This window comes from Giraffa tippelskirchi, chromosome 8, assembly GCF_054371585.1.
Source record: "Giraffa tippelskirchi isolate mGirTip1 chromosome 8, T2T-mGirTip1v1.2.pri, whole genome shotgun sequence".
Lineage (NCBI taxonomy): Eukaryota > Metazoa > Chordata > Mammalia > Artiodactyla > Giraffidae > Giraffa > Giraffa tippelskirchi.
Window position 1 is genome coordinate 28,848,982 of NC_137282.1, and position 27,161 is coordinate 28,876,142.

A 27,161-nucleotide genomic window follows, 5' to 3' on the forward strand; every position below is an offset into this window, starting at 1 on the left:
ACTGAACCTCTTCCTGTCTTAACACTTGAGTGGTTTCTTTTTTTTCAGCTCCATAAGTGCAAAAGGTTTGACTGTAACCCCTTTCCTGGAGGTTACAGGAAACTGAGCTAGCTTTCCACACTCTTATGGGTTAACAGCTTCTAGTGATTCCAGGAACCCTATTTCTATGCATCACCGGGGAACTACCTTCAAAACCACAAAGATGATTTATTCTTCTGTGGCAATTGCCCAAATGATTCCTAAGTGGGGTGAACAGGTGTTTCACTGAAGAGGAATCAGGAAGGACCTGTAAACAAAGAAAAGACAACCAACTTAAGGGAAATGCAAATCAAGAACACAATAGGATACCATTTCAACTTGCTAGTCAAGGAAAGATGTTTGAATCCCGAAAATTCTAAATATTGACAAGTATGTGGAGTCAAGGGCACTTTTATATATTGCTGATGGGGGTGTAAATTATATAGTCAACAAAACAATGTGTCAAAATGGGCATTCTTATGTAAAGCTGAAAATGTCTTTATCCCATGAGGCAATAATACTACTGAATCTATCCTTGTCTCTTAAGTATGTGTCTGCAAGACACTTAGGTTTGGAATAAGTGTCTTGCAGGAATGTTTAGTGTGGCATTGTTGGCAACAGCAAAAAGACTGAAAACAACTGGCTTCCATACACAGGAGAATGGATTAGTAAAATGTGGTATATTAATACATTCCAAAGACAATGAAAATGAATGAATGACAGCTGCATGAATCAATGTGGATAAATCCAAAAATCACAGCTTTGAGTAAGAAAGAGCACTTCCAAAATACATACTAAATATCATTTATATAAAGTTTAAGACATACAATAATTAATACATCATTTAGGGATATATCAAGGTAGGAAAAACATGGAAATGAGAAATACAAAATCAGAAGAGTGGTTATCCTTGGAAGGAATGACTTATTAATTTCCTAATCCACTGGTGAGCACATGGGTGCTCTTTTTTTTTGTTAAAGCTTTTAAAAGTTTCAACCATTGTATTTCTTTCTTAATTTATATTTATTTACTTATTTTAGTATTTTGGCTGTACTGTGAGGCATGCTGGATGATTCTTCAACCAGGGATGGAACCTGGGCCTCTGCATTTAAAATACTGAGTTCTAACCAGTAAGACATCAAGGAATTCCCAGGTGGTAATTGTTATTTTTATATTATATGTGCTATATTCTTGTGTATGCATGAAACATAATTTTTTATTGTGGTTAAATGTACGTGACATAAAGCTTAGCATTTTAACCATTTTCAACTGTAAAATCTAGTGGCACTACATAAGTGATTCACACTGTTATGCAGCCATCCACTATTATGCATCTACAGAACTTTTTCATCATCCCAAACTGTGTTTTTGGCGTCACATCCAAGAAATCATGGCCTGATCCAATGTCATGAAGCCTTTACCCTGTGTTTTCTTCTAGAGTTTCAGCTCTTACAGTTAGGTCTTTGATCCATTTTAAGTTCATTTTTATTTATGGTGTGATAAGAGTCCAACATCATTCTTTTGCAGGATTACACGTTTTTAAAGAGAAAGCAGAGAATCAGAGCATATTAGAAGGGGTCCTCCCCATTTACGAATGAAAACACTGGGATAGAAATAAAATAATAAGCCAAGCTCACACATCTGATTCAGTACCAGCGGTACTGAAAGCCTAACCCTGTCAATTTTCAATGCACGACACGAGACAACTGCGCAGGCGCCTAAGCACCCGGCGAGCGGACCCCGGGTTCGGATCCGCCCCTCGGCGGCGAGCTCGCGCTTAGGTAGCTTTCCGGCACTGGCTCCTCCCTTCCCCAACCCGGGGGCGGGCCCTGGCGGAAAACTTGCGTGGCGGACGGATAGGCAGGAAAACCAGGTAAGGATTTAGCGTCTCGGGGCGGGGCGGGGACCGTCAGCAACTGGTTGTAAGGCGGAACTCCAGCTCTGTTCTCGCATATTCCAGGCTGCGTTTTCTCTGGCGCTTCAGTATGGGGAGGAGCTCCGGCCCTGCGCAGACTGACAGGGGCTAGGGGGCGGGGCTGGGGCCTGGAGGCGGGGCGAGGGGCGGGGCGGGGCCGGGGCGTTTCTGCATGCTCGGCCCGGATTGGCCGGCGGGAGTAGCGCGAGGTTTGGCGGGAGTTTTTGCGTCGGCGCCGAGCGCGGCGGGCTGGAATGGAGTGGTCGCGGTCTGCGCGCCTGTCGCAGTGAGTTCTGCGGGCCGTCGGAGCGCCGCCGGGGTTCCCCCTTTATTTTCCTCTTCCTCCGGGCTTGGGCCTCTCGGAGCTGCTCGAGCCCCCTGGCTCTGTCTCTGCGCACTGACCGCCCGGGGCTTTTCTGTAAAGTGGGGATAATAATGTCCCCACCGTGACAGGATTGCGGGGAGGTTGAAAGGCGTTCGCTTACAGCCGTGTCTGGCGGGGGGAGAGGTGTCGGCTAGCGTCCCCTTACTCTGTGCGGGTAAAAGTGCTCTGAAGTAGACGTCAGGTGTTCTGAAACAAACTATCCCACGAATAGTAACTTAAGGAGTACCTACCACTTGCCAGAATTCACTTTCTAGCCAAGAACACTAGCATTGACCCTCGGGCTGGAGTCAGTGTTATTATTTTCAAGACCCTGGTTGTTTTTGTAACATAAACCACAGACTGTAAAGCTGAACTAAGTCGGCGGGGGAGCCCAAGCTGCCGCTTGTTATTTTTAAAGGAAGGTACTTCAGCCAGGATGGTTCAAGCTTTTTATTTATTTATTTTGAAAAAAATCCGAAAGGACATGCAGGTTAAAATACGTTGCCTATCTGCTCTCTAAAACGTTATTTTTCTTGGATTCGTTTGCAAGTGTCTCTGGAGGTGTCTGAAGCACATCCAAGGCCCTGCCTAGGACGGGCCTTGGCAGGCCTGGGTTGGTCCTCAAGGCGGGAGGAGTTCCACCTGGGTGGTGGGAGGGCTGCTGGAGAAGGTGCAGTTTGTAGATGCAGCGTGAGGGTGCAGGAGAGCCAAACAGTGTAGGGGACAGGCTGGAGCAGGACAAAGCAGGGTGGTGGAGTAAACAGACCAGACTCCCCTAGTAGAGAGGAGGATTGGGAAGGAATAAGATGCTTGAGACTCAGCTGACAAGTGGTGGTGGTGGTTTGGTCGCTAAGTCGTGTCCGACTCTTGCAACCCCACGGACTGTAGCCTGCCAGGCTCCTCTGTCCATGGGATTCTACACACAAGAATACTGGAGTGGGTTGCCATTTCCTTCTCCAGGGGTTCTTCCCAACCCAGGAATCGAACCCAAGTCTCCTGCACTGCAGGCAGATTCTTTACCAACTGATCTATGAGAGGTGAACTTTATCAGCCAGGCCAGTAGGGGGTTTCTCACTCCCCCCCCACAACACACACACATGCGGTACACACACATAGAGCATTTTTGCCTTTGATTGAGACTCATGAAATTTGTTCATCCCTCCCCCTGAAACGCACTAGTATGCCTACACCAAAATTTTTCTATGTGTTATCACAGAGGATTCTATCCTTTGGTAGCCTCACCTCCCTCCTAGCCTAAGGTGAGGAGGAAACTTGACCACATTGTTGAACAGACAAGGCAGGAAAGAGTGGGTTAAGACCTTATATGATCTGGCTTCTCGCCCTGTTACTTGGCGGTGTGACCACTGATGTCAGTTAACTTTTCTGAACCCCAGAATCATAAAGGCTGTAAAACGAATATCTGCTCCATCTTCTCTTTTGGGTCTGAGAAATAAAGGATTGGTTTTTCAAATTGTGGTGTCTTGACCACCATCAGCAGCCCCAGGAGCTTGTTAGCAATGCAGGTTCTCTCAGGGGCCATCCCAGGTTTATTGAATCAGCTGCTCTGGAGGTGGAGCCAAGCAGTCTTAACAGCCTTCCAGGTGATTCTGATTCCTGATGTTTGAGAACCACTCCTCACAGTTTTCCAACTTTTTCTTTTTACTGTAATTCAGGTACACAAATGTGCACACATGATAAAACACAAGTTTTAAGAAATCTCAATTTTATATCCTCTTGTATTTCCTTTTAAAAAATGCTAGAACAAGAAAAAAATTTTAAAGGAAACAACAGCAAAACAAATTTTAAAAAATGCTGGGGGAAACCTTAAAGGACATGACAGGGCAATTGATAACATTTGGATATGGACTGTAAATTGGAAAATGATGTCAGTGTTAAATTTCTTGCTTTGGAAATTGTGCTGTGACTACCCAGGATAATGCCCTCTTAGAAAAGACACACGTGTGTCCCCAGGTCACCATACACAGATGCACAGGAAGCCGGTGAGACAAAATGTGAACAGTTGCTGAAGTGGGGTAAAGGGTATACAGAAGGTTCTCAGACTCTTCTCACAATTTTTCTCGTAAGTTTGAAGTTATATCACATAAAGAGTTAGGTAAAGAATTACTCATTCAGACACTAAATGGACTTTGCTCTCTGCTAACCAGTGTGTGCCGGAGAAGGCAATGTTACTCCACTCCAGTACTCTTGCCTGGGAAACCCCATGGACGGAGGAGCCTGGTAGGCTGCAGCCCATGGGGTCGCGAAGAGTCGGACACAACTGCACGACTTCACTTTCACTTTTCACTTTCATGCACTGGAGGAGGAAATGGCAACCCACTCCAGTGTTCTTGCCTGGAGAATCCCAGGGACGGAGGAGCCTGGTGAGCTGCCGTCTATGGGGTCGCACAGAGTCGGACACGACTGACGCGACTTAGCAGCAGCAGCAGCAGCAACCGGTGTGTGCAGGGTGCATTTGAAAGTGGGGCTCGGTGCAGGGTGTCCTATTCCCTGGCACCAAGCTGGAGCAGAGGGTACTCAGTGCACAGTCACCGGCAGGGGTATTTCCTGTGTCTCTTATTTTCACTTTTTGTTTGGGTCTCTGTTGTGACATCTGGTTTACTTAAGCTGGTTAAAGATATGCAACTTTATCCTTTCATCCTGATGCCCTCTGGAGGGATCCTGAAGGGGAGGGAAGAGGGCAGCTCTGGGTGTGGACTGATGGCAGATTTTATTGCAGGCTTCCCTCCTTCCCAGCCACCTGCGGCTTTGGGCAAATATGCTTCTGGATGGAGGGATTCACTTCTACCTGGAGGACTGTTAAGGAGCTAAATGAGAACACGTGTGTGAGAGAGCCAGGCACGGGATGCAGCGGGGTCCAGTGCTTAAGGAAGAGGCACCTCTCTAGCACGTTTCTGCAGGACGCCAGCCTTGGCTGTTGATGCGACTTCAGGGACACGGGTGATGGCAGGCTTAGGAGTTCTCTGTGTCCTGAGGGCAGAGCTATGCTTTTTATATGTGGGTAGTATGATTTGACCTATAAATTATTTATGTGTGGGAGATATGGGTTCTGCTTTCTAAAGGGGTTGGCCATTACCTGAATTTCATCACCTGCACATTGCTAGTGCAACTAACAAGGAGAGTAACTTGGAAAGAAAGTACTTGGACTACATTGCCAGTTCTAGTGTTTCCTCAGTTATTTTTAAGTATTTCCTAACTCGTGTGTGTTTGCTGTTTCCTAGTGCGAGATTTTCGAAGAACCATGCAGGAAGAACATATTCCATGAAAGACGTAAGTTATCGTCATATATTTTAATATAATGCTCATAATTGAAAATGCAAAATAACATTTTGTGGGAGACTCTATTCCATAGACTTGGTAAGCTCTGTTTTCTTGTAGTGGAAAAGTATATTTATTTTCCTCCTGTTCTTTCCAGTACAAAGGAGAAAACGTTAACATTTTGAATCTTTTTTTCTGGGCCTAAGTTGATTTCATTTTCATTTGGATAATTGACGTCATTTAAAACTTGTGCAGTGTGCTGTATTTTGCTTTTTTCACTTGTAGCCATTTCTCCATGTTATAGTTTTCCACAATTATGATCTCATCATATTCCATGTAGTTTTACTCACACGGTATTTTTACTTTAGGGTAGGGTGAGTCTTAGAAATAAATGTGTGTGACGCCAGTCAGAATGGCTGCTATACAAAAGTCTACAAGAAGTAAATGCTGGAGAGGGTGTGGAGAGAAGGGAACCCTCTTACACTGTTGGTGGGAATGCAAACTAGTACAGCCACTATGGAGAACAGTGTGGAGGTTCCTTAAAAAACTGGGAATAGAACTGCCACACAACCCAGCAATCCCACTGCTGGGCATACACACCGAGGAAACCAGAATTGAAAGAGACACGTGTACCCCAGTGTTCATTGCAGCACTGTTTATAATAGCCAGGACATGGAAGCAACCTAGATGTCCATCAACAGACGAATGGATAAGGAAGCTGTGGTACATATACACAATGGAATATTACTCAGCCACTAAAAAGAATACATTTGAATCAGTTCTATTGAGATGGATGAAACTGGAGCCCATTATACAGTGAAGTAAGCCAGAAAGAAAAACACCAATACAGTATATTAATGCATATATATGAAATTTGAAAGATGGTAACCATAACCCTATATGCGAGACAGAATAAGAGACACAGATGCATAGAACAGTCTAATGGACTCTGAGGGAGATGGTGAGGGGGTGGGACGTTCTGAGAGAATAGCATTGAAACATGTATGTTATCATATGTGAAACAACACCATTCCAGGTTTGATGCATGAGACAAATGCTCAGGGCTGGGGCAGTGGGGTGACCCAGAGGGATGGGATGGGGAGGGAGGTGGGAGGGGGGTTCAGGATGGGAAACACATGTAAACCCATAGCTGATTCATGTCAATGTATGGCAAAAACCACTACAATATTGTAAAGTAATTAGCCCCCAACTAAAATAAATAAATTTATTAAATAAATAAATAAATAAATGTGTGTGAAAGGCAGGTGCAATTCTTTAATACTCCCAGCTCACTTCATATTTTCCAGCGGCTTGTCCAGTTGGCCTTAGAGATTCACATGAAACACCTCAGGCAGTGTCTGCTTGGGGGTTCTCCCTGCTCTGTGCCCCGCCCCTGGTTCTCTCTCTTGAGGGGTGTCTCCCCCTCCTCCCCTAGGCCCCTTGCTTTGCAGAGGGCCCTTTTCTCCCCTGGGAAGTCCTGGGATCCCTCTGCACCCCCACCACGGCCCACCCGTTCTTTGGATGGGTTTCTCCAGCTTCCTTTCCTTTGCTGCGGGAGGCAGCTGCCGTACATGGCTGGGGGCCTGTTTGTTCAGGGAGGCCAGAGGATCCGTCAGCTCCCCTTCAGCGTTCCTTCTAACCCCAAACACCCCTTGGGTGGTTTTTCACTCAGGGTCTGTGAGTGCTGGTTTTTGTTTGTCTCTCAGTCTTATTCCATCTCCTGTATCTCTTCCAGAATTTCCTCATGTTTTCTCATCTGTTAATGGCTCCCTCCACATTGTCCAGAGCTACTGAAGGTTTTTTTTCTCATTTTCTGGGTGTTGTGGTCTTGCATGAGGATGTGGGGGGCAGTCTTCATGGGGCTTGTTAGTATATTGCCCTGTAAGCCCCGTCTCTTTCCTGCAGCCAGGAGTTTTTACCCCTGTGTATCCTCAAAACTGAGGAAAACTTTCTTACCTCTCCTTGCTGTTCTTTGGAACTCTGCATTCAAATGGGTATATCTTTCCTTCTCTCCTTTGCCGTTAGCTTCTCTTTTCTCAGCTATTTGTAAGGCCTCCTCAGACAACCATTTTGCCTTTTTGCATTTCTTTTTCTTGGGAATGGTCTTGATCACCACCTCCCATACAATGTCGTGAACCTGCATCCATAGTTCTTCAGGCACGCTTATCAGATCTAATCCCTTGAATCTATTTGTCACTTCCACTGTATAATCGTAAGGGATTAGATTTAGGTCATACCTGAATGGTCTAGTGGTTTTCCCTACTTTCTTCAATTTAAGTCTGAATTTTGCAATAAGGAGTTCATGATCTGAGAAACAATCAGCTCCCGGTCTTGTTTTTGCTGACTGTATAGAGTTTCTCCATCTTCGGCTGCAAAGAATATAATCAGTCTAATTTCGGTGTTGACCATCTGGTGATGTCCATGTGTAGAGTCTTCTCTTGTGTTCTTGGAAGAGGGTGTTTGCTATGACCAGTGCGTTCTCTTGACAAAACTGTTAGCCTTTTCCCTGCTTCATTCTGTACTCCAGAGCCAAATTTGCCTGTTACTCCAGGTGTCTCTTGACTTCCTACTTTTGCGTTCCAGTCCCCTATGATGAAAAGGACATGTTTTTTTGGTGTTAGTTCTAGAAGGTCTTGTAGGTCTTCATAAAATTGTTCAACTTCCGCTTCTTCGGCATTAGTGGTTGGGGCATAGACTTGGATTACTGTGATATTGAATGGTCTGCCTTGGAAATGAACAGATCATTCTGTTGTTTTTGAGATTGCATCCAAGTACTGCATTTCGGACTCTCTTGTTGACTCTGAGGGCTACTCTATTTCTTCTAAGGGATTCTTGCCCACAGTAGTAGATATAATGGTCATCTGAATTAAATTCACCCATTCCAGTCCATTTTAGTTCACTGATTCCTAAAATGTAGATGTTAACTCTTGCCATCTCCTGTTTGACCACTTCCAATTTACTTGGATTTTCAGGACCTAAAAACATCTGGGAACTTTGGGGTAAGTGGCTATTTCTGGGGAGCGAGCACCCGGTGGCTCAGGAGTGGCCGGCTGTGGCCCTGTGAGCTAAGGATGGTTTCTATATTTTTAAATGACTGAAGTAAAATCAAAGAAGACTGTCTCATAGCATGTAAAAACATAGAGTTCAGATTTCAGGATCCATAAAGCTGTATTGCAGCACAACTGTGCTTCTCTTTCTGCACTGCCCCGTCTGCTTCCACACCGGGATGGCTGAGCTGAGCTGCCGCAGAGCCTCATGGTCCGCGGTCTTGGGTACAAGGGACCCTTGAACAACACAGGTTTGAGCGGGAGGGTCCACTCTACCCGATTGTTCTAAGTAGTAGGTTCTACACTATCCACAGTTGGTTGAAACCCCCACATGTGGAACCTCGGATAAGGAGGCCAACTGCCAAGGTCATACGGGGATTTTCCACCGTGTGGAGGCTGGGTGCCCCTAACCCCTCCGTTGTTCAGTGGTCAACAGTATTTGCTCCCTGGTCCTTTCTTGAAAAGTTCCCCAACGCCGCCTTAGATCACCAGAAGAGCTTCTGCCCCCAAGAGTGTGAAGGCTCACTTCTTAGGCACCGGCGACAGCAGCAGTGTCCTTGCCACCTAGATCGGCTTTGTAATGTTCTTGTTTGTTATGGCCAATCCAGTGACTTTGAACTTCATTCACTTTCAGAAAGCTGGCCAGAAGCACAAGCCTCTGGATGTATTTGATTTTCCTGATCATTCTCGGCTCTCAAGCCTCAGCAGGCTGGGTGAAAATGAGAGAGATGAAGAATCCTATGAAACCTTTGGTTAGTATTTTCAATCTGTATTCTGAAAACTTTAAAGTACTTCGAGCAGCAGTGTTTTGGCTAGTTACTAATAAAAATGTAGAAATGCCTTCACATACAAAAGCAAGGTGGTCCACACATGAATACAGTGTTCTGGGGAGTATTTGAGAATTTGAATTCATTTTTCTCACTTCTGGGTACCCTGAAACTAAGAAAAAGCGGGGCTCTCCTGGTAGCACTGGTCAGCGAACCGGCCAGGTTAGGGCTCCTGTTATAGGACTTTGTAACAAGAGGGATGTAGACTAATATTTCTCACTTCATACCTCCATTAGTCACGCGGAAAGGGGCTTTACCTTAGTGGGGAGCAGAAGGATATTTTTCCTTTTCTTAGACACAAGAAGGCAGAGGATGCTGCCGGAGAGCTTCGCCTGTGGGCCTAGGAGTGTTTGGGAGACAGGGCTGCCGCCTGGCTGACCAGGGTGGTGTGTGTGACCCGTCCAGATGGGCCTGCTCTCTCACTGCGTCACTGGCCCCTCCAGAGGCTGGAAATGGTATAGAAAGTGCTAATATGCCCACATCTAGAACAGCAGTGATCAGATGTTTCTTGTAGGAGTAAGTTTCAGGGGAATTTTGGAAACATAAACCTCACATACTTTTTATTTGGTATCCAGTATTTTGAGTCTAATTTTTGTTAATAAAAGAAAGTATTGTACTTTTTGCATGATGGAAAGCAATCATTATCAGAACATCTCTTATAATGACCTGATAAAATGTATTAATTACTTATCTAAAAGAAATATAAATGTAAAAGATCTGAATTTAAAAGAAATAATTTTAAAAAATTAAGATGTAATTCACATGCCGTGCAATTCATCCTTTTAAAGTGTATGGTACAGTTCAGTTTTAGTGTAGTCACAGATGGTACAACCATCACTGTTTTCTATTCCAGGACGTTTTAATCACCCCAAAAAGAAACTCCACACCCATTAGTAATTTCTCCAGAGCCCTTTGGCAACCACGAACCTATTTTGATCTCCGTGAATCTGTCTGTTCTGAACATTTCATTTAAATAGATTCATACACGATGTATGTGGTCATCTGTGATTGGCTTCTTTCATTTAGGGTAGTATTTTCAAGGTTCATCTACATGGTAGTAAGTATCAGTACTTCATTCCTAAAAATTCTTACAGTTCAATAATCCATTGTTTGGATAGGCCTCATTTTCTTTTTTTTCAAAATTTATTTTTAATTAAAAATTGTTTTACACAATTTTAAGGCTTGCTTTCCATTTACAGTTACTGTGAAGTCTTGGCTGTATTCTCGGTGTCGAACGGTACATCTGAGCCTTGTCACACCCAGTGCTTTGCACCTCTCCTCCCCCTCCTCTGTACTGCTCCTCTCTCCCCTCCCCACTGATAACCGCTGGTTTTTCTCTGTATCTGGGAGTCTGCTTCTTTGACGTTATATTCACTAGTCTGTTGTGTTTTTGCGTTTCACACATAAGTGATATCATACAGAATCTGTCTTTCTCTGTCTGGCTGACTGCTCTTAGCATACTGCCCAGGAAGTTACTAGGAAACCCTCACCTAGGTATCACCTCCCAGATTCAGAAGCAGAATGTGGCCACCGTGATGCAAGCCCTCTTGGCTGTCCTGTTAGTCCTTGCTCTTTCTTCCTTCTGGATGTAAAGTGATCCCTATCGTCTTTCTAACATTTTGTTTTAGTTTTGCCTGTTTTTGAACTTTATATAAGTGCTCTCATATATTATATATTCTCTTTTCTGGCTCTTTTGTTCACTTATTTCCTTTTGTGAAATCATCTAAACAGCAGTGAAAAGTAAAAGTGAAAGTCTCTCTGTCCTGTCCCACTCTTTGGGACCCTATAGACTATATAGTCCATGGAATTCTCCAGGCCAGAACACTGGGGTGGGTAGCCTTTCCGTTCTCCAGGGGATCTTCCCAACCCAGGGATCGAACCCAGGTCTCCTGCATTGCGGGTGGATTCTTGACGAGCTGAGCTACAACGGAAGCCTAAGAATACTGGATGGGTAGCCTATCCCTTCTCCAGCGGATCTTCCTGACTCAGGAATTGAACCAAGGTCTCCTGCATTGCAGGCGGATTCTTTGCCAGCTGACTACCAGGGAAGCCCCTAAAGAGCTATAGGTAGTGGTTGTTTGTTCATTTCCATTGGTGTGAGTTGCTACATTGTATGATGATACCACACATTAGTCATGCAAACTAATCTTGAAAGAATAACTGTTTTTTCGTTATGTGGAACAGTACTGCGATGATCATTGCTGTATATGTTTCTTTATTTTTTTAAATTTATTTATAATTGGAGGGTAATTGCTTTACAATGTTGTGTTAGTTTCCACTGTAATATATGATGTTTGTTTTTCTGACTGAATTCACAGGGTCTAGGTTCATCTACCTCACTTTTAACTGACTCAACTTCGCTCCTTTTGATGGTTGAATAATACTCTGTTGTATATCTGTACCACACTTCTTTATCCACTCATCTGTCAGTGGACATCTAGGTTTCTTTCTTGTCCTTGTAAATAGTGCTGCAGAGAACATTGCTGTACATGTGTCCTTTTGAATTATGGTTTTCTCAGTATATGTGCCCAGAAGTAGGATTACTGGGTCATATGGTAGATTTTTCTTAGTTTTTTAAGGACTCTCCATACCATTCTCCATAGTGCCTGTATCAATTTACATTCCCACCAGCAGTGTAGAATTGTTCCATTTTCTCCACATCCTCTCCAGCATATATTCTTTTTTTTATTTTATTTTTTATTTTTTTTTCCAGCATATATTCTTTGTAGATTTTTTGATGATGGCCATTCTGACAAACATGAAGTGATGTTGTTCAGTCACTCAGTCATGTCCAACTCTTGGTGACCCCGTGGACTGCAGCACACCAGGCTTCCCTGTGCTTCACCATCTCCCAGAGCTTGCTCAAACTCATGTCCATTGGGTTGGTGGTGCCATCCAACCATCTTGTCCTCTGTTGCCCCCTTCTCCTGCTTCCTTCAATCTTTCCCAGCATCAGGATCTTTTCCAGTGAGTCGGCTCTTGGCATCAGGTGGCCAAAGTATTGGAGTTTCAGCTTCAACGTCAGTCCTTCCAATGAACACCCAGGACTGATCTCGTTTAGGATGGACTGGTTGGATCTCCTTGCAGTCCAAGGGACTCTCAAGAGTCTTCTCCAACACCACAGTTCAAAAGCATCAATTCCTCGAGGCCTTGATGCGATGCCGGACTCTCGTCCCAGCCAAATGTAGCACACAATAGACCTTTGAAAAGGCTTCCACCAAGGCCACCGAGCCAGGCTGTGTCCCCCCGACTCTGCCAGAGTCCAGCTCCAGCAGGTCCAGGGGTTCCCTCAGGATGGACGGCGTCGGCGATACGAATGAGACGACACAGCAAGTCTCGGTGTTTCCAAATGTCTTCCACTTTATTGTTTTTTAAGACAGCTTTTATATTTTTAGTGGTATATAGAAACAAATGTAAAGTATCGAGTCATACCAATTCAGCTTAAGGGACGTACCAATTTAGCTTAAGGGACATACCAATTCAGCTTAATGGGTATATCTTAATGGGCCTATCAATTTAGCTTAATGGGCCAGCAGTTTCGACCCTCATCAAAGCCGTTTACATGTCTTTAGTTACAAAAAGCCTCATTTTGTTTACATCATCTTCTGGCCTGGTGGTCTGCTAACACCTTGTGACTCTCCTTTGATAAGGGTTGATCAGTCAGAACACTTGTATCGGGCACATCAGGAAAGAATTCATCAACAGGAAGTTTTAAGGTAAAACCTGTTTTTGGTAATTTACTCTATGCCTTGAGCTTAACAGAAAAGAATGTGGTTCCATAAAGTCATAGAACAGCAAGATGAAGTTCAACTTTAAGTAAGAATCATCAGTTAAATCAACAATTGTCTTATTATTTGTATTAAAGCTAAACTTCTGTTTATATAAATCTCTAACTATTATGCTTTCATTATATAGGCTAAATACGTTAAGAGTAAAAACATAGTGAGTAAATATAGATTAAGTAACAGTTTCACAAAGCAATATTTTTTGTATTTCCTAACAAGCCTTTTTTCCTGCGAAGGGTTTTGTGCCCATAGGGGCTTTCTGTGTGGAGGCTCTCAATGCTGTTTTATTACTAGGGAGCAGTTATGCACATTAGCTCCAAAGGCATAGGTACATTTATTAAACAAACCAATATGTTAGCAAAAGGAATTTAGATCAGCATACTCTATATCCCAGATAATTTTGTTTAGGGTGCTACCATTCAGGGGCCTTGTTGATTGAGTTTTCAGATTGATCTATTTTACAAAAGAATCAGGAAAAGCCTTTTTTCTAAGTCACAGAAAGTAAGAAGAGGTTTATTGTAGCAAACATCAGAAAGACAGATACCATCTTTAAGGTGAGCGCTGAGGCAGCCTTCCGAGAATCCCTGAGGCCTGAGAAGCCGTGCTCAATCAGTCCTCTTCCTCATGACTCTGTCGTGGGTGGGATCTCGTGAGCTGGCTCCTGGCACGACTCCAGTTCAGCAGTGGGACCCAAGCGTGCTCAGTCTCCAGGGATGGGACAGCAACCCTAGTCAGGGAGGTCAGAGATAATAAAGTAGGCACTGCTTCTCTTTCCTTTTCTTGACCATCTTGCCAAAGCTACCTTGAAGTAAAGTGGATTTGCAGTGTTGTGATTGCTATAAGCACACAGCCCCGGATTTGGGTATTATGTTACCTATGGGCTGTCCTCGACTGTTTTTTTCCAGCTCTTTGCCTTAGAAGGTCGAGCAGAGTGGTGAGTATCAGGTCCTTGTGAGTTATTAATCTCGGATACACTTTTCTGTGAATCCCAAGCAGGATGATAAGAGATAAGTTTTGTGTATTATCTCTTAGAGATAGAGATTTCCATGTAAATGTCCATGGAAGGAAGGAAGAGGAGAATCTGTGGATTATTTGTTACAGATACTGATTTCTTGTCGATTTCCATATGGACCTCCTAATTCATTTCATTCCTTCACTTTGATTTCTTTTTTTTTTTCTTTCCAGAACGATTTGTTTGACATTAATGTCTCAGAGTCTCTTTCTGAATCATAAATTTGCTAACTTGTATGTCTATTTTTTTGTTCACCTGGATAATTCCTCATATACCGTCTTCTACCTCTGCCTGACTGACTTCCCGTGGTGGTGGTGTTCAGTTGCTTAGTCGTGTCCAACTGTTTGCAACCCCATTGCCTCACACGAGGCTTCCCTGTCCATCACCATCTCCCAGAGCTTGCTCAGACTCATGTCCATTGAGTCAGTGATGTCATCCAACCATCTCATCCTTCACTGTACCCTTGTTATCCTGCCTTCAATCTTTCCCAGCATCAGGGTCTTTTCTAAGGAGTCAGCTCTTCGCATCAGGTAGCCAAAGAATTGGAGTTTCAGCTTCAGCATCAGTCCTTCTAATGAATATTCAAGGTTGATTTCCCTTAGGATTGATCGGTTTGATCTCCTTGCAGTCCAAGGGACTCTCAAAGAGTCTTCTCCAACACCACAGTTCAAAAGCATCAATTCTTCAGCGCTCAACGTTCTTTATAGTCCAATTCTCTCATCCATTTATGACTACGGGAAAAACCATAGCCTTGACTAGATGGACCTTTGTTGGCAAAATAATGTCTCTGCTTTTTAATATGCTGTCTAGGTTGGTCATAACTTTCCTTCCAAGGAGCAAGCGTCTTTTAATTTCATGGCTATAGTCACCATCTGCAGTGATTTTGGAGCCCCAAAAAATAAAGTCAGCTACTGTGTCTACTGTTTCCCCATCTATTTGCCATGAAGTGATGGGACCAGATGCCATGATCTTAGTTTTCTGAATGTTGAGCTTTAAGCCAACTTTTTCACTCTCCTCTTTCACTTTCATCAAGAAGCTCTTTAGTTCTTCACTTTCTGCCATAAAGGTGGTGTGATCTGCATATATGAGGTTATTGATATTTCTTCCGGCAATCTTGATTCCAGCTTGTGCTTTCTCCAGCCTAGCGTTTCTCATGATGTACTCTGCATATAAGTTAAATAAGCCAGGGTGACAATATACAGCCTTGAGGTACTCCTTTCCTAATTTTGAACCAGTCTGTTGTTCCATGTCTGGTTCTGACTATTGCTTCTTGACCTGGATACAAGTTTCTCAAGAGGCAGGTAAGGTGGTCTGGTATTCGCATCTCTTTCAGAATTTTCCAGTTTGTTGTGATCCATACAGTCAAAAGCTTTAGTTAGTGTTGAGGCAATATGAGCGCGTGTTTGAAAAGAATTTCCAGATACAGAGCATTTCAGAAGGGAGTAGGTTTATTAAGAACAAAGAGCAGAGGTAATATTGACATTGGGAGCACAGTGGACTGTCCTCCTGACAGACCAAGGAAAGCCAACCATTTTCATGAGTTAATAGCCAATTTTTATAGCCTCAAGACAAAATTCTTGCTGAAACGGTGGCGTTATTTTTGGGGGCGCTCTAGGGTGTTTACTGGAGCGGACATCTTTGCTTAATCGGGAGTGACTAAGCTTGTTAGGGGTTATTAGGGGGCTTTTGGCAAGGTTTGTGGCAATCCTAATTAACCTAATCATCACCTGATAGTGCAGCGTTGCCACAAACCTTCAATTTGTAAATAGTGCAGTATCTGTAAAGTTCAGTAAAGCAAAGTGCAGTGAAACAAGGTTCTCCCGTGTCTTCTTTGAAGCAGTGTCTGTTCACATCCTTTGTTCATTTTGAAATCAGGTTATTTATCTTTTTATTGTTGACAGGTAAGAGTCCAGCTCATGTGACTGGTTATATATGGAGATTCAAAAATTGGTCTAGTTTTTTTTTTCCCCTTGTTATTCCCAGTAGTTTTAAAGTAAATAAATCCCTTTTCTTAGTTGTTGTTCTGTCACTCAGTCATGTCCTACTGACTCTGTGAGCCCCCCTAGACTGCAGCACACCAGGCTTCCCTGTCCATCCCTTCCCTATCTTCTGGAGTTTGCTCAAACTCATGTCCATCAAGTCAGTGATGCCATCCAACCATCTCATCCTCTGCCGCTCTCTTCTCCTCCTGCCTTCAATCTTTCCCAGCTTCAGGGTCTTTTCCAATGAGTCAGCTCTTCACATCAGGTGACCAAAGTATTGAAGCTTCAGTTTCAGCATCAGTCCTTCCAATGCCTAGTTTGAGGTCAGTACCAAGTATATTACTAACTTTAAGATTGTGCGGTTGCTCTGTTCATTATCTAAACAGCTGTGTATTGTGCGTTCATGGTGAAGACTGAACGAGAACTGGCTGCTTGGCCCTTCCCAGGCACCCCGGTAGCTGTTCCCTCCTCCCTCCCTCTCACAGGCCCAGCCCCGGGCCGAGGCCTCTCCTGTGACCCCTGTTTCCTCAGCAGGTAGGAGCATCCTTCTCAGCTTCTCTTCTGTGTCTTCCCACCAAGGCCATTTGGTCTCCTCTCCTGTATCTTGATTCGAGTGAACTTTTCTGGCTTTACTCCACGATCTGGCAGTGCAGAGGGGAGGAGCGGGGAAGGGATGTGACCGGGATCCTCCCCAAAGGGCCAGTTGTCCACGGGTGTTGAGCCCGCCCTCGCCAGGCACTTTGTGGGGTGAGAGAGTCAGGGGAGTGGCCAGGCACCCTGGGCCCTTGGGTTTGGAGTTCGTGCAGTGTCTCCCAGGTAGCTGTGTGATGCTCCAGAGGGTGATGGAGCAACGTCAGACTTCCTGTTTATGCTTATCTTTTAGCTCGTTTAAAAGTTTCTGTATCATCTATAAGGACAGTAAGGTCATAGGATAACTATCCATGTATGTATTGATGAAATGGTTTACATTTGTTCTTATTGAGGTGTGAGATCAGAAGTAGCCTGTGTAATTGGTTTTGATTTTATTAGCCAGGTAAACAGGTTGCTTTGTACACCAGTGTAAAGAGACAAACTTGATTACTTCCCAGACGACCAGACTTCTAAAAATTTTTTTTTTTTTAATCTCTTCTAGACCCTCCTCTACACAGCACGGCTATATATGCTGATGAGGAAGAATTCTCCAAGCGCTGCAAGTCACCTCTCCCCTCAACAGAAGAAGCGAAGAGAAGGTATGGGTGGATCGCAAGCAGTTGTTTACTCATGGTTAACAGCATTTCTGAGATGTTCTTTAAGAGAGATGCTTACAAGACCAAAGCTTTTTAAAGATCCTTTGAGCCATCTTATGTTTTTCCTCAAGAGAACTGGGACATAAAAACTTAATATTTTAGTAATTGATGTTACTTATAATAACTATAACTGACACCTGATTATCCTAGATAACATGCCAGTGAAGGTTGTTTAGCTTTGAGATAAAACGAGGAGAGGGAAGGTTTTAAGAGAGTAGAACTTCAGGTGATTTTACAGATTCTCTTACCCATCACAAACAGGATGTTTTCTGGGGCAGAGTGGGAATAGGGGAAAGAAGCTGATAATCCCAGAGGAAAAACAAAGTTTGTTGTAAATTTCAGCTCTGTTGTCCCTTGGGTGAATAGGTTGGAGTTTTATAGATTTCTGTGGAGTGCTGGGTCAGGAAAATCTGTACAAATGACTCAACATAGACAACTCAAGGACCCACACGGTGAAGAACTCTTCAGTAGCTGTGGTATGAATTATAAACCATTCACTAGAGCAAACCCTGAGTTAAGGACCTTTGTTAGATAATAAGTCAGTTCTAGTTACTGACTATATTTTGAGAGTTAACAAAACTGCGTTTTAAAACAAATACCCTAGTTGGGCAGGAGTCTAGATGGGACGTCTGTCTGAGTTTCTCTATCTGGGGGTGCCTTGTAGTCCTTGGTTAGTCGGGAGACTCCAGGTTTTCTACCAGATGTTATTGGAAATCAGTAACGAAAGCCAAATATTTGAAAAACTACACACTTCGTTTTAAATAGTGGTGAATGTAATTTTTCCAGCAGAATTTTTGAATGGTTGACAAATTCACATGGTTTAAAAATACAAAAAGGTTAATAAGAGCCTCCATCTCCTCTTATCATCACTCAGCTCTTGTCCCCACTTCTTCCCTTCCCCACCACTGGGTTTTTCTCTCTATTTTTTTGGCTGTCCTGAGTCTTCATTGCTGGACGGGCTGCTCTCTAGTTGCAGTGCGCAGGCTTCTCGTCGCGGTGGCTTCTCTTGTTGAGGAGCACGAGCTCTGGGCCGCGGGGCTCAGCAGCTGTGGCTCCGGGCGCTAGAGCACAGCTCAGTGGTTATGGTGCACCGGCCTAGTTGTTCTGTGATATGTGGGATCTTCCCAGAACAGGGATCAAACCTGTATCCCCTGCATTTGCAGGCGGATTCTTATCCACTGCACCACCAGGAAAGGACCCACCCCCAACCCCAATATTCATTTCTTATGTCTTTTCACAGTTTCTTTGTGTTACCAAAAGAAGTGTATGGGTCTGGCTGCTTACTGGTGAAAAGCCAATAACCAGGCCAGGTTGGTGAAAAGGAAAGTTTGCTTTATTTCAGATGCCAGCAACTGCAGGGGGAGCGGGGTGGACATCTGTCCAAAGGCTGACTCCCCCGCCCCTTCGTAAGAAGCGGGTGAGAGCTTTCATAGACAGAGTGGGGGGGCGGACTACATGCAGAAACAGCACAGCCATCTCGAACAGTCAGCCTTCAAAATGGCCATCAGCGGTCTGACCAGCATCATCTTGGTTGTTGTTGGTACCATTAATCTTCAGTTCCAGGGTTTGTTTGTTGCCATTTCTTTGAGGCCAGTTGTTACAGCTCATGTCATGGGTACAGCCTGGTCATCATGTAGTTAACTTCTGCACCTGGGGTTTTAGTGTCTATAAGACAGCTCCAGGATGCCTCCGAATATTACCTTACAGCTCTTGAGTAAGAACTAAAGGTCCTTGGCTGTGCTTAATGACCACATTATTAGTCTCCTTTGACTGTTTTCCTTTGTTTCCACATTTCTCACTTCTCTGATTAAACTTATTCTTTGACTTCAGTTTTCCACAGGTGAAAGGCAGGCAGAGGATGTGGCCGGGGGCAAGGACCACCGAGTCCTGCTCCGTTTCAGTTCCCCCTTTTCTTTGATACTTCTCAGTCTTGAGGAGGGACAGGTACAGGACAGGAAAGGCAATAAACTTTCATAGTACCTGGACAAACATTTGAAAATTACTAGACACATTACAATGAGGATAATAATCAAAATGCACCTTTGTACTGTTCTGTCTTAATGATTAAAGCTGATGTACAATGTCTGTTTAATAGGCCACAAACAGGCTGTTTTATTTAGCCTGAAGTTCAAACTTAATCATGTATAGGTCAGAATGATTTCCCCATACCTCAGTATGTGAGCACTTCTTCCATCATTTTCCCCTTTTAAGTTGCAACTCTTTCCATAAAGAGTGTGGATAATCAGTATATTTTTCCAGCTTTGCCAGAGTGGTTCATTTGCCTGCTCTGGGTCCATCCATGTCCTTCAGTGCTAGACCTCCTTTTTATTTATATACTTGACTAGTTGTCCACGTTGGGGGATAACTACTCAGATACCATGAGCAGGCTCTGGGTATGTTCATAGGGAAATGTGTTATAGGCCACACATTTTATCGTCTGTACCAGTTTTCACACAAACATTGTACATGTGCTTTAAGCCGTAAAATTAAAGCCAGCAGTGCTATACATGATGAGTAGTTACACTCTGTGACAACTTTACTGGACAATTTTTCCATCCTGACTATTAGGGTCAAAAGTATGATTAGAAACAAAACAATTGCTTTCCATTGGAAGTCTCTGTTATCAGAATTAGATCTATATTCCAGGAGAATTGTTTTTTTCAACAAAGAGAAAAAAAACAAATTTAGTTTTGCATCAGTTCACTGTTAATAACAGAATTTATATACCTAATTAAATTTAGTCTAATCTTAATGCTGACTGCATACAAAATTTTGTTCTCAAAGTTCCTTTTTTATAAACCTTTTATCAGTTTTTGAATCCATACAAATTTGTCCTGTATTTCCCTACCCAGAAACAAACAACTGTAGGACAGTATTATCATTTTTTTTTAACAAAAATATTTCCGTTTGTTTATACCTTTTCACCAACAACTCATATCCTGTTTGTTTTACACATAGAAATGTTATCATTTTTACGTATCATAATTTTTCTTCAGTGGTACAACATGCATGTTTAATAAACCAAAACATCTTTAATTTCCCTCTTGGTCTTACAAGAAGACAAAAGTAGGTAAACTTAGATTTGTTTGATTTGTAAGTGCTCATATTTTTTTAAGGCAAATTAAATAGAGCTCCTTTACAAATTAACCTCAGCAATATCATCTGAAGACAAAACCATATATTGAGACATACAAATGTCCAGACCAACAGAGATCTCGCTGTTTAATATTTTCACATTTCATGAATTAGGCATTGCAATTAAACTTATCAGTTTATGGATAATAGTGAGACTAGCCAAATTTACATACTCAATCTTAAAAGGCTTTCCTCCTTTTTTTTTTTTCCCCACTTAGCTTGAAGTTTTATAATTAACCCAAGGCTGGACTTCCAGGCAACGTGGACTGTGGTTGTATTTCAAGGACATGATAAACCTTAACTTCAGATTTTCTCCTAGGCATATTTTTGTTTTCTCAGGGTCTGAAAAAATTGTTTTATCAAGCTGGCTTTCCCTAACTGCATATGCAAAAGAACCAGTTTTTGTGAATTTCAAGAGTTTCATCTTAACCATTTTTTTTCAGAGTCTAAAGAATACTGTTGCCAAACGTAACATTGCCCAAAATAAGTCAGCTTTCTTTTTCTTTAGTTGTAATTTCCCAGCTAAAATTTTTCTTAATGAATTGAACCTGAATTTCCCATGTTACATAAGGCAACAAGAGTACCAATCATACAAATGGAATACATGCTCACACACCAAATGATAAATCTGTCACAAGCCCTCTCTGAGGGTGACCGGTTCAGAACCTGAAACAAACTTCTCTGACATAAACAATCCTCAAGGTAATCAGATCTCAGAACTAATTGCGAAATGTCCAAATGATACTCGGTGCTCACAGATGGTCTTCAACGGTAGTCAGATGTTGGAACCAGCTGGCAAGAATGTTCAAATAGCACTTCATGCTCACAAACGGTCCTCACTGGCAGGCAGACATCAGAACCAACTGGCAAAAATGCCCAATAGCAGTCAGTGCTCACAAATGATCCTCAACATTAGACACACAGAACCAACTGGCAGGAATGCCAAGTAGCATCTCATGTTCCAAACAGTTCTCAACATCAGACGCACATCGGAACCAGTTGGCAGGAATACCGAAATAGCACTTGTTTTTGTTGTTGTTCAGTCGCTCAGTTGTGTCCAATTCTTTGCAACCCCATATACTGCAGCACGCCAGGCTTCCCTGTCCTAAACTATCTCCTACAGTCCGCTCAAACTCATGTCCATAGAAATTGGTGATGCCATCCAACCATCTTGTCTTCTTTCATTCCCTTCTCCTCCTGCCTTCAATCTTTCCCAGCATCAGGGTCTTTTCCAATAAGTTGACTCTTCGCATCAAGTGGCCAAAGGATTAGAGCATCAGCTTCAGCATCAGTCCTTCCAATGAATATTCAGGGTTGATTTCCTTTAGGGTTGATTGGTTGGATCTCCTTGCTGTCCAAGGGACTCTCGAGAATCTTCCCAGCATCACAGTTTGAAAGCATTAATTCTTCAGTGTTCTGCCTTCTTGATGGTCCAACTTTCACATCCTTCCATGACTACTGGAAAAACCATAGCTTTGACTAGATGCACCTTTGTTGGCAATATGATGTCTCTGCTTTTCAGTACACATCTAGGTTTGTCACAGCTTTTCTTCCAAGGAGCAAATCTTTTAATTTCATGGCTGCAGTCACCATCTGCGGTGATTTTGGAGCCCAAAAAAGTAGTCTGTCACTGTTTCCACTGTTTCCTCATCTATTTGCCATGAAGTGCTGGGACTAGATGTCATGATCTTAGTTTTTTGAACGTTGAGTTTTAAGCCAGCTTTTTCACTCTCCTCTTTCACCTTCATCAGGAGGCTCTTTCTGCCATTTGGGTGGTATCATCTGCATATCTGAGGTTATTGATGTTTCTCTTGGCAGTCTTGATTCCAGCTTTAGCTTCATCCAGTCTGGCATTTCACATGATGTCCTCTGCATAGAAGTTAAATAAGCATGGTGACAATATACAGCCTTGACGTACTCCTTTCCCAGTTTGAAACCAGTCTGTTGTTCCATGTCTGGTTCTAACTATTGCTTCTTGACCTGGATACAGGTTTCTCAGGAGGCAGATAAGGTGGTCTGCTATTCCCATCTCTTTCTGAATTTTTCAGTTTATTGTGATCCACACAGTCAAAGGCTTTAGTGTAGTCAATGGAGGAGAAGTAGATGTTTTTCTGAAATTCGCTTGCTTTTTCTATGATTCAGCAGATGTTGGCAATTTGATCTCTGGTTCCTCTGCCTTTTCTAAATCCATCTTGTACATGTGGAATTGCTTAGTTCACATTCTGTTGAAGCCTAACTTGAAGGATTTTGAGCATTACCTTGATAGCATGTGAAATGAGCACAATTTTGCAGTAGTTTAAACATTACCCTTCTTTGAGATTGGAATGAAAACTGACGTTTTCCAGTCCTGTGGCCACTGCTGAGTTTTCCAAATTTGCTGGCATATTGAGTGCAGCACTTTCACAGCATCATCTTTTAGAATTTGAAATAGCTCAGCTGGAATTCTATCACCTCTACTAGCTTTGTTCGTAGTGATATTTCCTAAGGCCCACTTGACTTAACAATCCAGGATGTCTGGTTCTAGGTGAGTGATCACACCTTCATGGTTATCTGGGTCATTAAGATCTTTTTTGTAGAGTTCTCTGTGTATTCTTGCCACCTCTTCTTAATATCTCTGCTTCTGTTAAGTTCATACCATTTCTGTCCTTTATTGAGCCCATCTTTGCTTGAAATGCTCCCTTGGTATCTGCAATTTTCTTGAAGAGATCTCTAGTCTTTCCCATTCTGTTGTTTTTCTCTCTTGCTTTGCATTGTTCACTTAAAAAGGCATTCTCATCTCTCCTTGCTATTCTTTGGAACTATGCATTTGTCTTTCCCTTTCTCCTTTGTCTTTCACTTCTTTTCTCAGCTATTTGTAAGGCCTCCTCAGACAACCATTTTGCCTTTTTGCATTTGTTTTTCTTGAGGATAGTTTTGATCACCACCTCCGGTACGATGTTACTAACCTCCATCCATTGTTCTTCAGTCATTCCATCTACCAGGTCTAATCCCTTGAATCTATTTGTCACCTCCAGTGTATAATCATAAGGAATTTGATTTAGGTCATACTTGAAAGGCCAAGTGCTTTTCCCTACTTTCTTCAATTTAAGTCTGAATTTTGCAGTAAAGAGTTCATGATCTAAGCCACAGTCAGCTCTCGGTCTTGTTTTTGCTCACTGTGTAGAGCTTCTCCATCTTCAGCTGCAAAGAATATAATCAGTCTGATTTCAGTGTTGACCTTCTGGTGATGTCCATATGTAGTGTTGTCTCTTGTTGTTGAAAGATTGTGTTTCCTATGACCAGCGCATTCTCTTGGCAAAACTGTTAGCCTTTTCCCTGCTTCATTTTGTACTCCAAGGCCAAACTTGCTGGTTAATCCAGGTATCTCTCGACTTCTGCTTTTGCATTCCAGTCCCCTATGATGAAAAGGACATCTTTTTTGTGGTGTTAGTTCTAGAAGGTCTTGTAGGTGTTCATGGAACTGTTCAACTTCAGCTTCTTTGGCATTAGTGGTTGGGGCATAGGCTTGGATTACCGTGATATTGAATGGTTTGTTTTGAAAACGAACAGAGATCATTCTCTCGTTTTTGAGATTGCATCCAAGTACTGCATTTTGGACTCTTTTGTTGACTATGATGGCTACTCCATTTCTAAGGGATTCTTGCCCACAGTAGTAGGTACAATGGTCATCTGAATTAAATTGGCCCAAATAGTACTAGTGCTCACAAACAGTCCTCAGTGGCAGTCAGAACCAGTTGGCAAGAATGCCCAAATAGCACCAGCACACACAAATGGGAAGGTTGCCTGTCTGCACACCAGTGGACTTACCTGGTCTTGGAGCTCATCAGCTTTTCCCAAATACTAGTTTCCATTCTACCAAGGAAAAGCATAAGCTGGCAGCCAGAGCCGAGCAGAGGAGAAACAGTAAGGATCCTCAAAACAAATTTGGCAGCTGCTTGAAACGTCCCCAGATCCTCTACTCAGGGCTAGCTAGCCACGAGCGGCAGGCTGGTACACTGTCATGGCCACAGCTTCCCCTGGGAAACCCAGGACCCCAAGGTGCCATGAAAGCGCAGGAGCCAGCCCCACGCTGGGCACCAGAATCTTAACCACAAGGAGTGTGTGGGTCTGGCTGCTCGCCACTCAAAAGCCAATAAACAAACCAGGTTGGTGGAAGGAAAGTTTACTTTATTTTAGATGCCAGCAACTGTGGGGGAGGGGGGTGAACACCTGTCCAAAGTCCGACTACCTCCACCTCAGGCAGGGGTGAGAGTTTTTGTAGACCGAGTGGCGGCCAGGGACGACACGTAGAAACAGCACAGTCATCTCGAAGAGTCATCTGCAGTTGCTCATCAGTGGTCTGGCCAGCATCACCTTGAATGTTCTAGGTGCAGTTAATCTTCAGTTCCAGAGTCCGTTTGTTCCCACTTTTTGAGGCCAGTTCTCAGAATTGTGGCGTCTCATGTCATGGGTACAGTCTGGTCATCATATAGTTAACTTCTCCACCTGGGGTTTCAGTATCTATAAGACAGCTCACAGGAGATGGCTCAGAATATTACCTGTAGCCCTTGAGAAAGAACTAAAGATCCTTGACTATTCTTAATGACTACATTATTACTATTTAGTCTCCTTTGATTGTTTTCCTTTGTTTCCACATTTCTCACTTCTCTGATTAAACTCTTTCTTTGACTAAAGTTTTCCACAGACAGAAGGCAGGCAGAGGACATGGCCGGGGGCAAGGACCACAGAGTCCTGCTCCGTTGCATTTGTGCCTGTCAAAGTAAGAGTGCAGAGTTTTTACCTTTTTCAAAAGACAGGGCACCCTGCCACCTGGCCTTTTCCCTCTCTGTACCTTGCAGAGCTGTACATGTCAGCGCACGTGGGGCTTCCTCGTTTTCTGTTCACAGTCGCAGGTTTTCCATAGTCTGGATCATCATAGTTTACTTCCCCAGTCCTGGATCCACAGGCAGCTGGATCGTTCCCAGTCTTCTGCTGTCACCAGCAGTGCCGTAATCAGTAACGTGGTACATACACCAGTTCACACATGTGCCTGTTTCTGTAGGATGTATCCATAAGGGAAAGCCTCGGTCCCATGAAGCGTGTAAGTGTCATAGTTACTGCCGAGTTCCCACCAGCATGGCCTCAGGCTTGGATTTTTGCCAGGGTGCTCTGTTGGCTCAGTTCTAGTTCTTTGTATTTTTCTCATGACTGAGTTCGGAGAAGGCAATGGCACTCCACTCCAGTACTCTTGCCTGGAGAATCCCATGGACGGAGGAGCCTGGTGGGCTACAGTCCATGGGGTCGCTAAGAGTCGGACACGACTGAGCGACTTCACTTTCACTTTTCCCTTTCATGCACTGGAGAAGGAAACGGCAACCCACTCCAGTGTTCTTGCCTGGAGAATCCCAGGGACGGCGGAGCCTGGTGGGCTGCCGTCTATGTGGTCGCACAGAGTCGGACATGACTGAAGCGACTTAGCAGCATGACTGAGTTAAGTAACCTCTTTGTATGTGTTACAAGTTGTTGAATTTCTTTCTGCAAGCTCTTTATACCCTTTTTCCATGTTTCCCCTGTTGGTCATTTTCTTCCTGACTTCTGTGACTGTGTTTAAACACGAGTGACATTAACCCTGTTTGTCTTAGACAGCTCCTGGCTTTCAGGCTCGGGTCAGAGGACCGGCAGTCGGCTGTTGAGTAGGGTAGGGCTGCCTAGGAGACTGAGCGCCCCGTCCTCCCGAGTCCAGGGGAGGAGGAGCTTGCGGAGGAGAGAGGAGTCCCTGGCTGGAGGGGAAGAAAGAAGCCAGGAGAGGGTGTGTTCTCGGGAGGCTAAAGTGCAGTTGAGAGTCAGGTAAAGGCTGAACACTTGCCGTGGTTCAACAGTGTGGACCTCCTCAGTGACCTTGGCTTTGGGGGTGTGTGAAGTCCAAACAAAAAGCATCATTTGGATAAGTTGGCCAAGATTTATACAGGGATACGGAAGGAAGGGATGCGCGGGGGCGAGGGCGGTTCCCAGCACTCAGGAGGCACCGCGGAGGCCCGGAGTCCTCCCTGGCTGCTCGGTTCTTGTTCTGCGGTCTCCTCATCTCTGTCAGACCGTCTCCTCTCCCGCCCCTCCCCAATTCCTCTCATGGCTCCCCGCCCCCCGCGCCTCCCCTCCGGTCAATGTCCCCCGGGTTCCCTCTGCCCAGCCTCTCTCCCAAGCCCCCAGCCGTCCTCCACGTGGACCGCACCCCCTGGATGCTCTCAGGTACCGGGACTCCACAGAGGCCTCCCCAGGCCCCATCAGTGGACACCGAGGCAGTGAGGACTGAAGAGGTTTGTTAGCAGCATCCGGAGCGTTACAGGTGGACGGATCGGGCTGGAGCAGAGACGGCCTCAGACCCCAGCGCAGCGCTCCGCTCCGGCCCTCCCTGGGGAGAGGGAGAGACCTGGCCTGGTGCTCCCACCTCCGAGGTCACGGGCAGGGGACCGCCGCTCACTTGTCCCTCCGTGCAGATGAGCAGCGGGTCGCAGCATTGCTGCGCCGAGCGGGGAGG

General features: G+C 44.1%; 1 protein-coding gene across 8 annotated transcripts in view; it reads left to right on the plus strand.

Annotated features, from left to right (window-relative positions):
• The first annotated feature begins 1,772 nt into the window (after positions 1–1,772).
• The window catches only part of CENPU (centromere protein U), a 39,073-nt gene continuing 13,684 nt past the window's right edge, over positions 1,773–27,161 (plus strand). The window contains exons 1-5 of one of the 8 annotated variants that reach the window (XM_081521864.1): positions 2,165–2,351; positions 5,035–5,255; positions 5,537–5,585; positions 9,255–9,372; positions 17,359–17,455. In XM_081521864.1, coding sequence (XP_081377990.1) covers positions 5,236–5,255; positions 5,537–5,585; positions 9,255–9,372; positions 17,359–17,455 — 284 coding nt within the window. In that variant the 5' untranslated portion in view covers positions 2,165–2,351; positions 5,035–5,235. Of the gene's footprint in view, positions 1,892–2,164; positions 2,720–5,034; positions 5,313–5,536; positions 5,586–9,254; positions 9,373–17,358; positions 17,456–27,161 lie in introns of those variants that run through there. The other 7 variants (XM_081521865.1, XM_081521863.1, XM_081521861.1 and 4 more) reach the window with 7 other exon arrangements.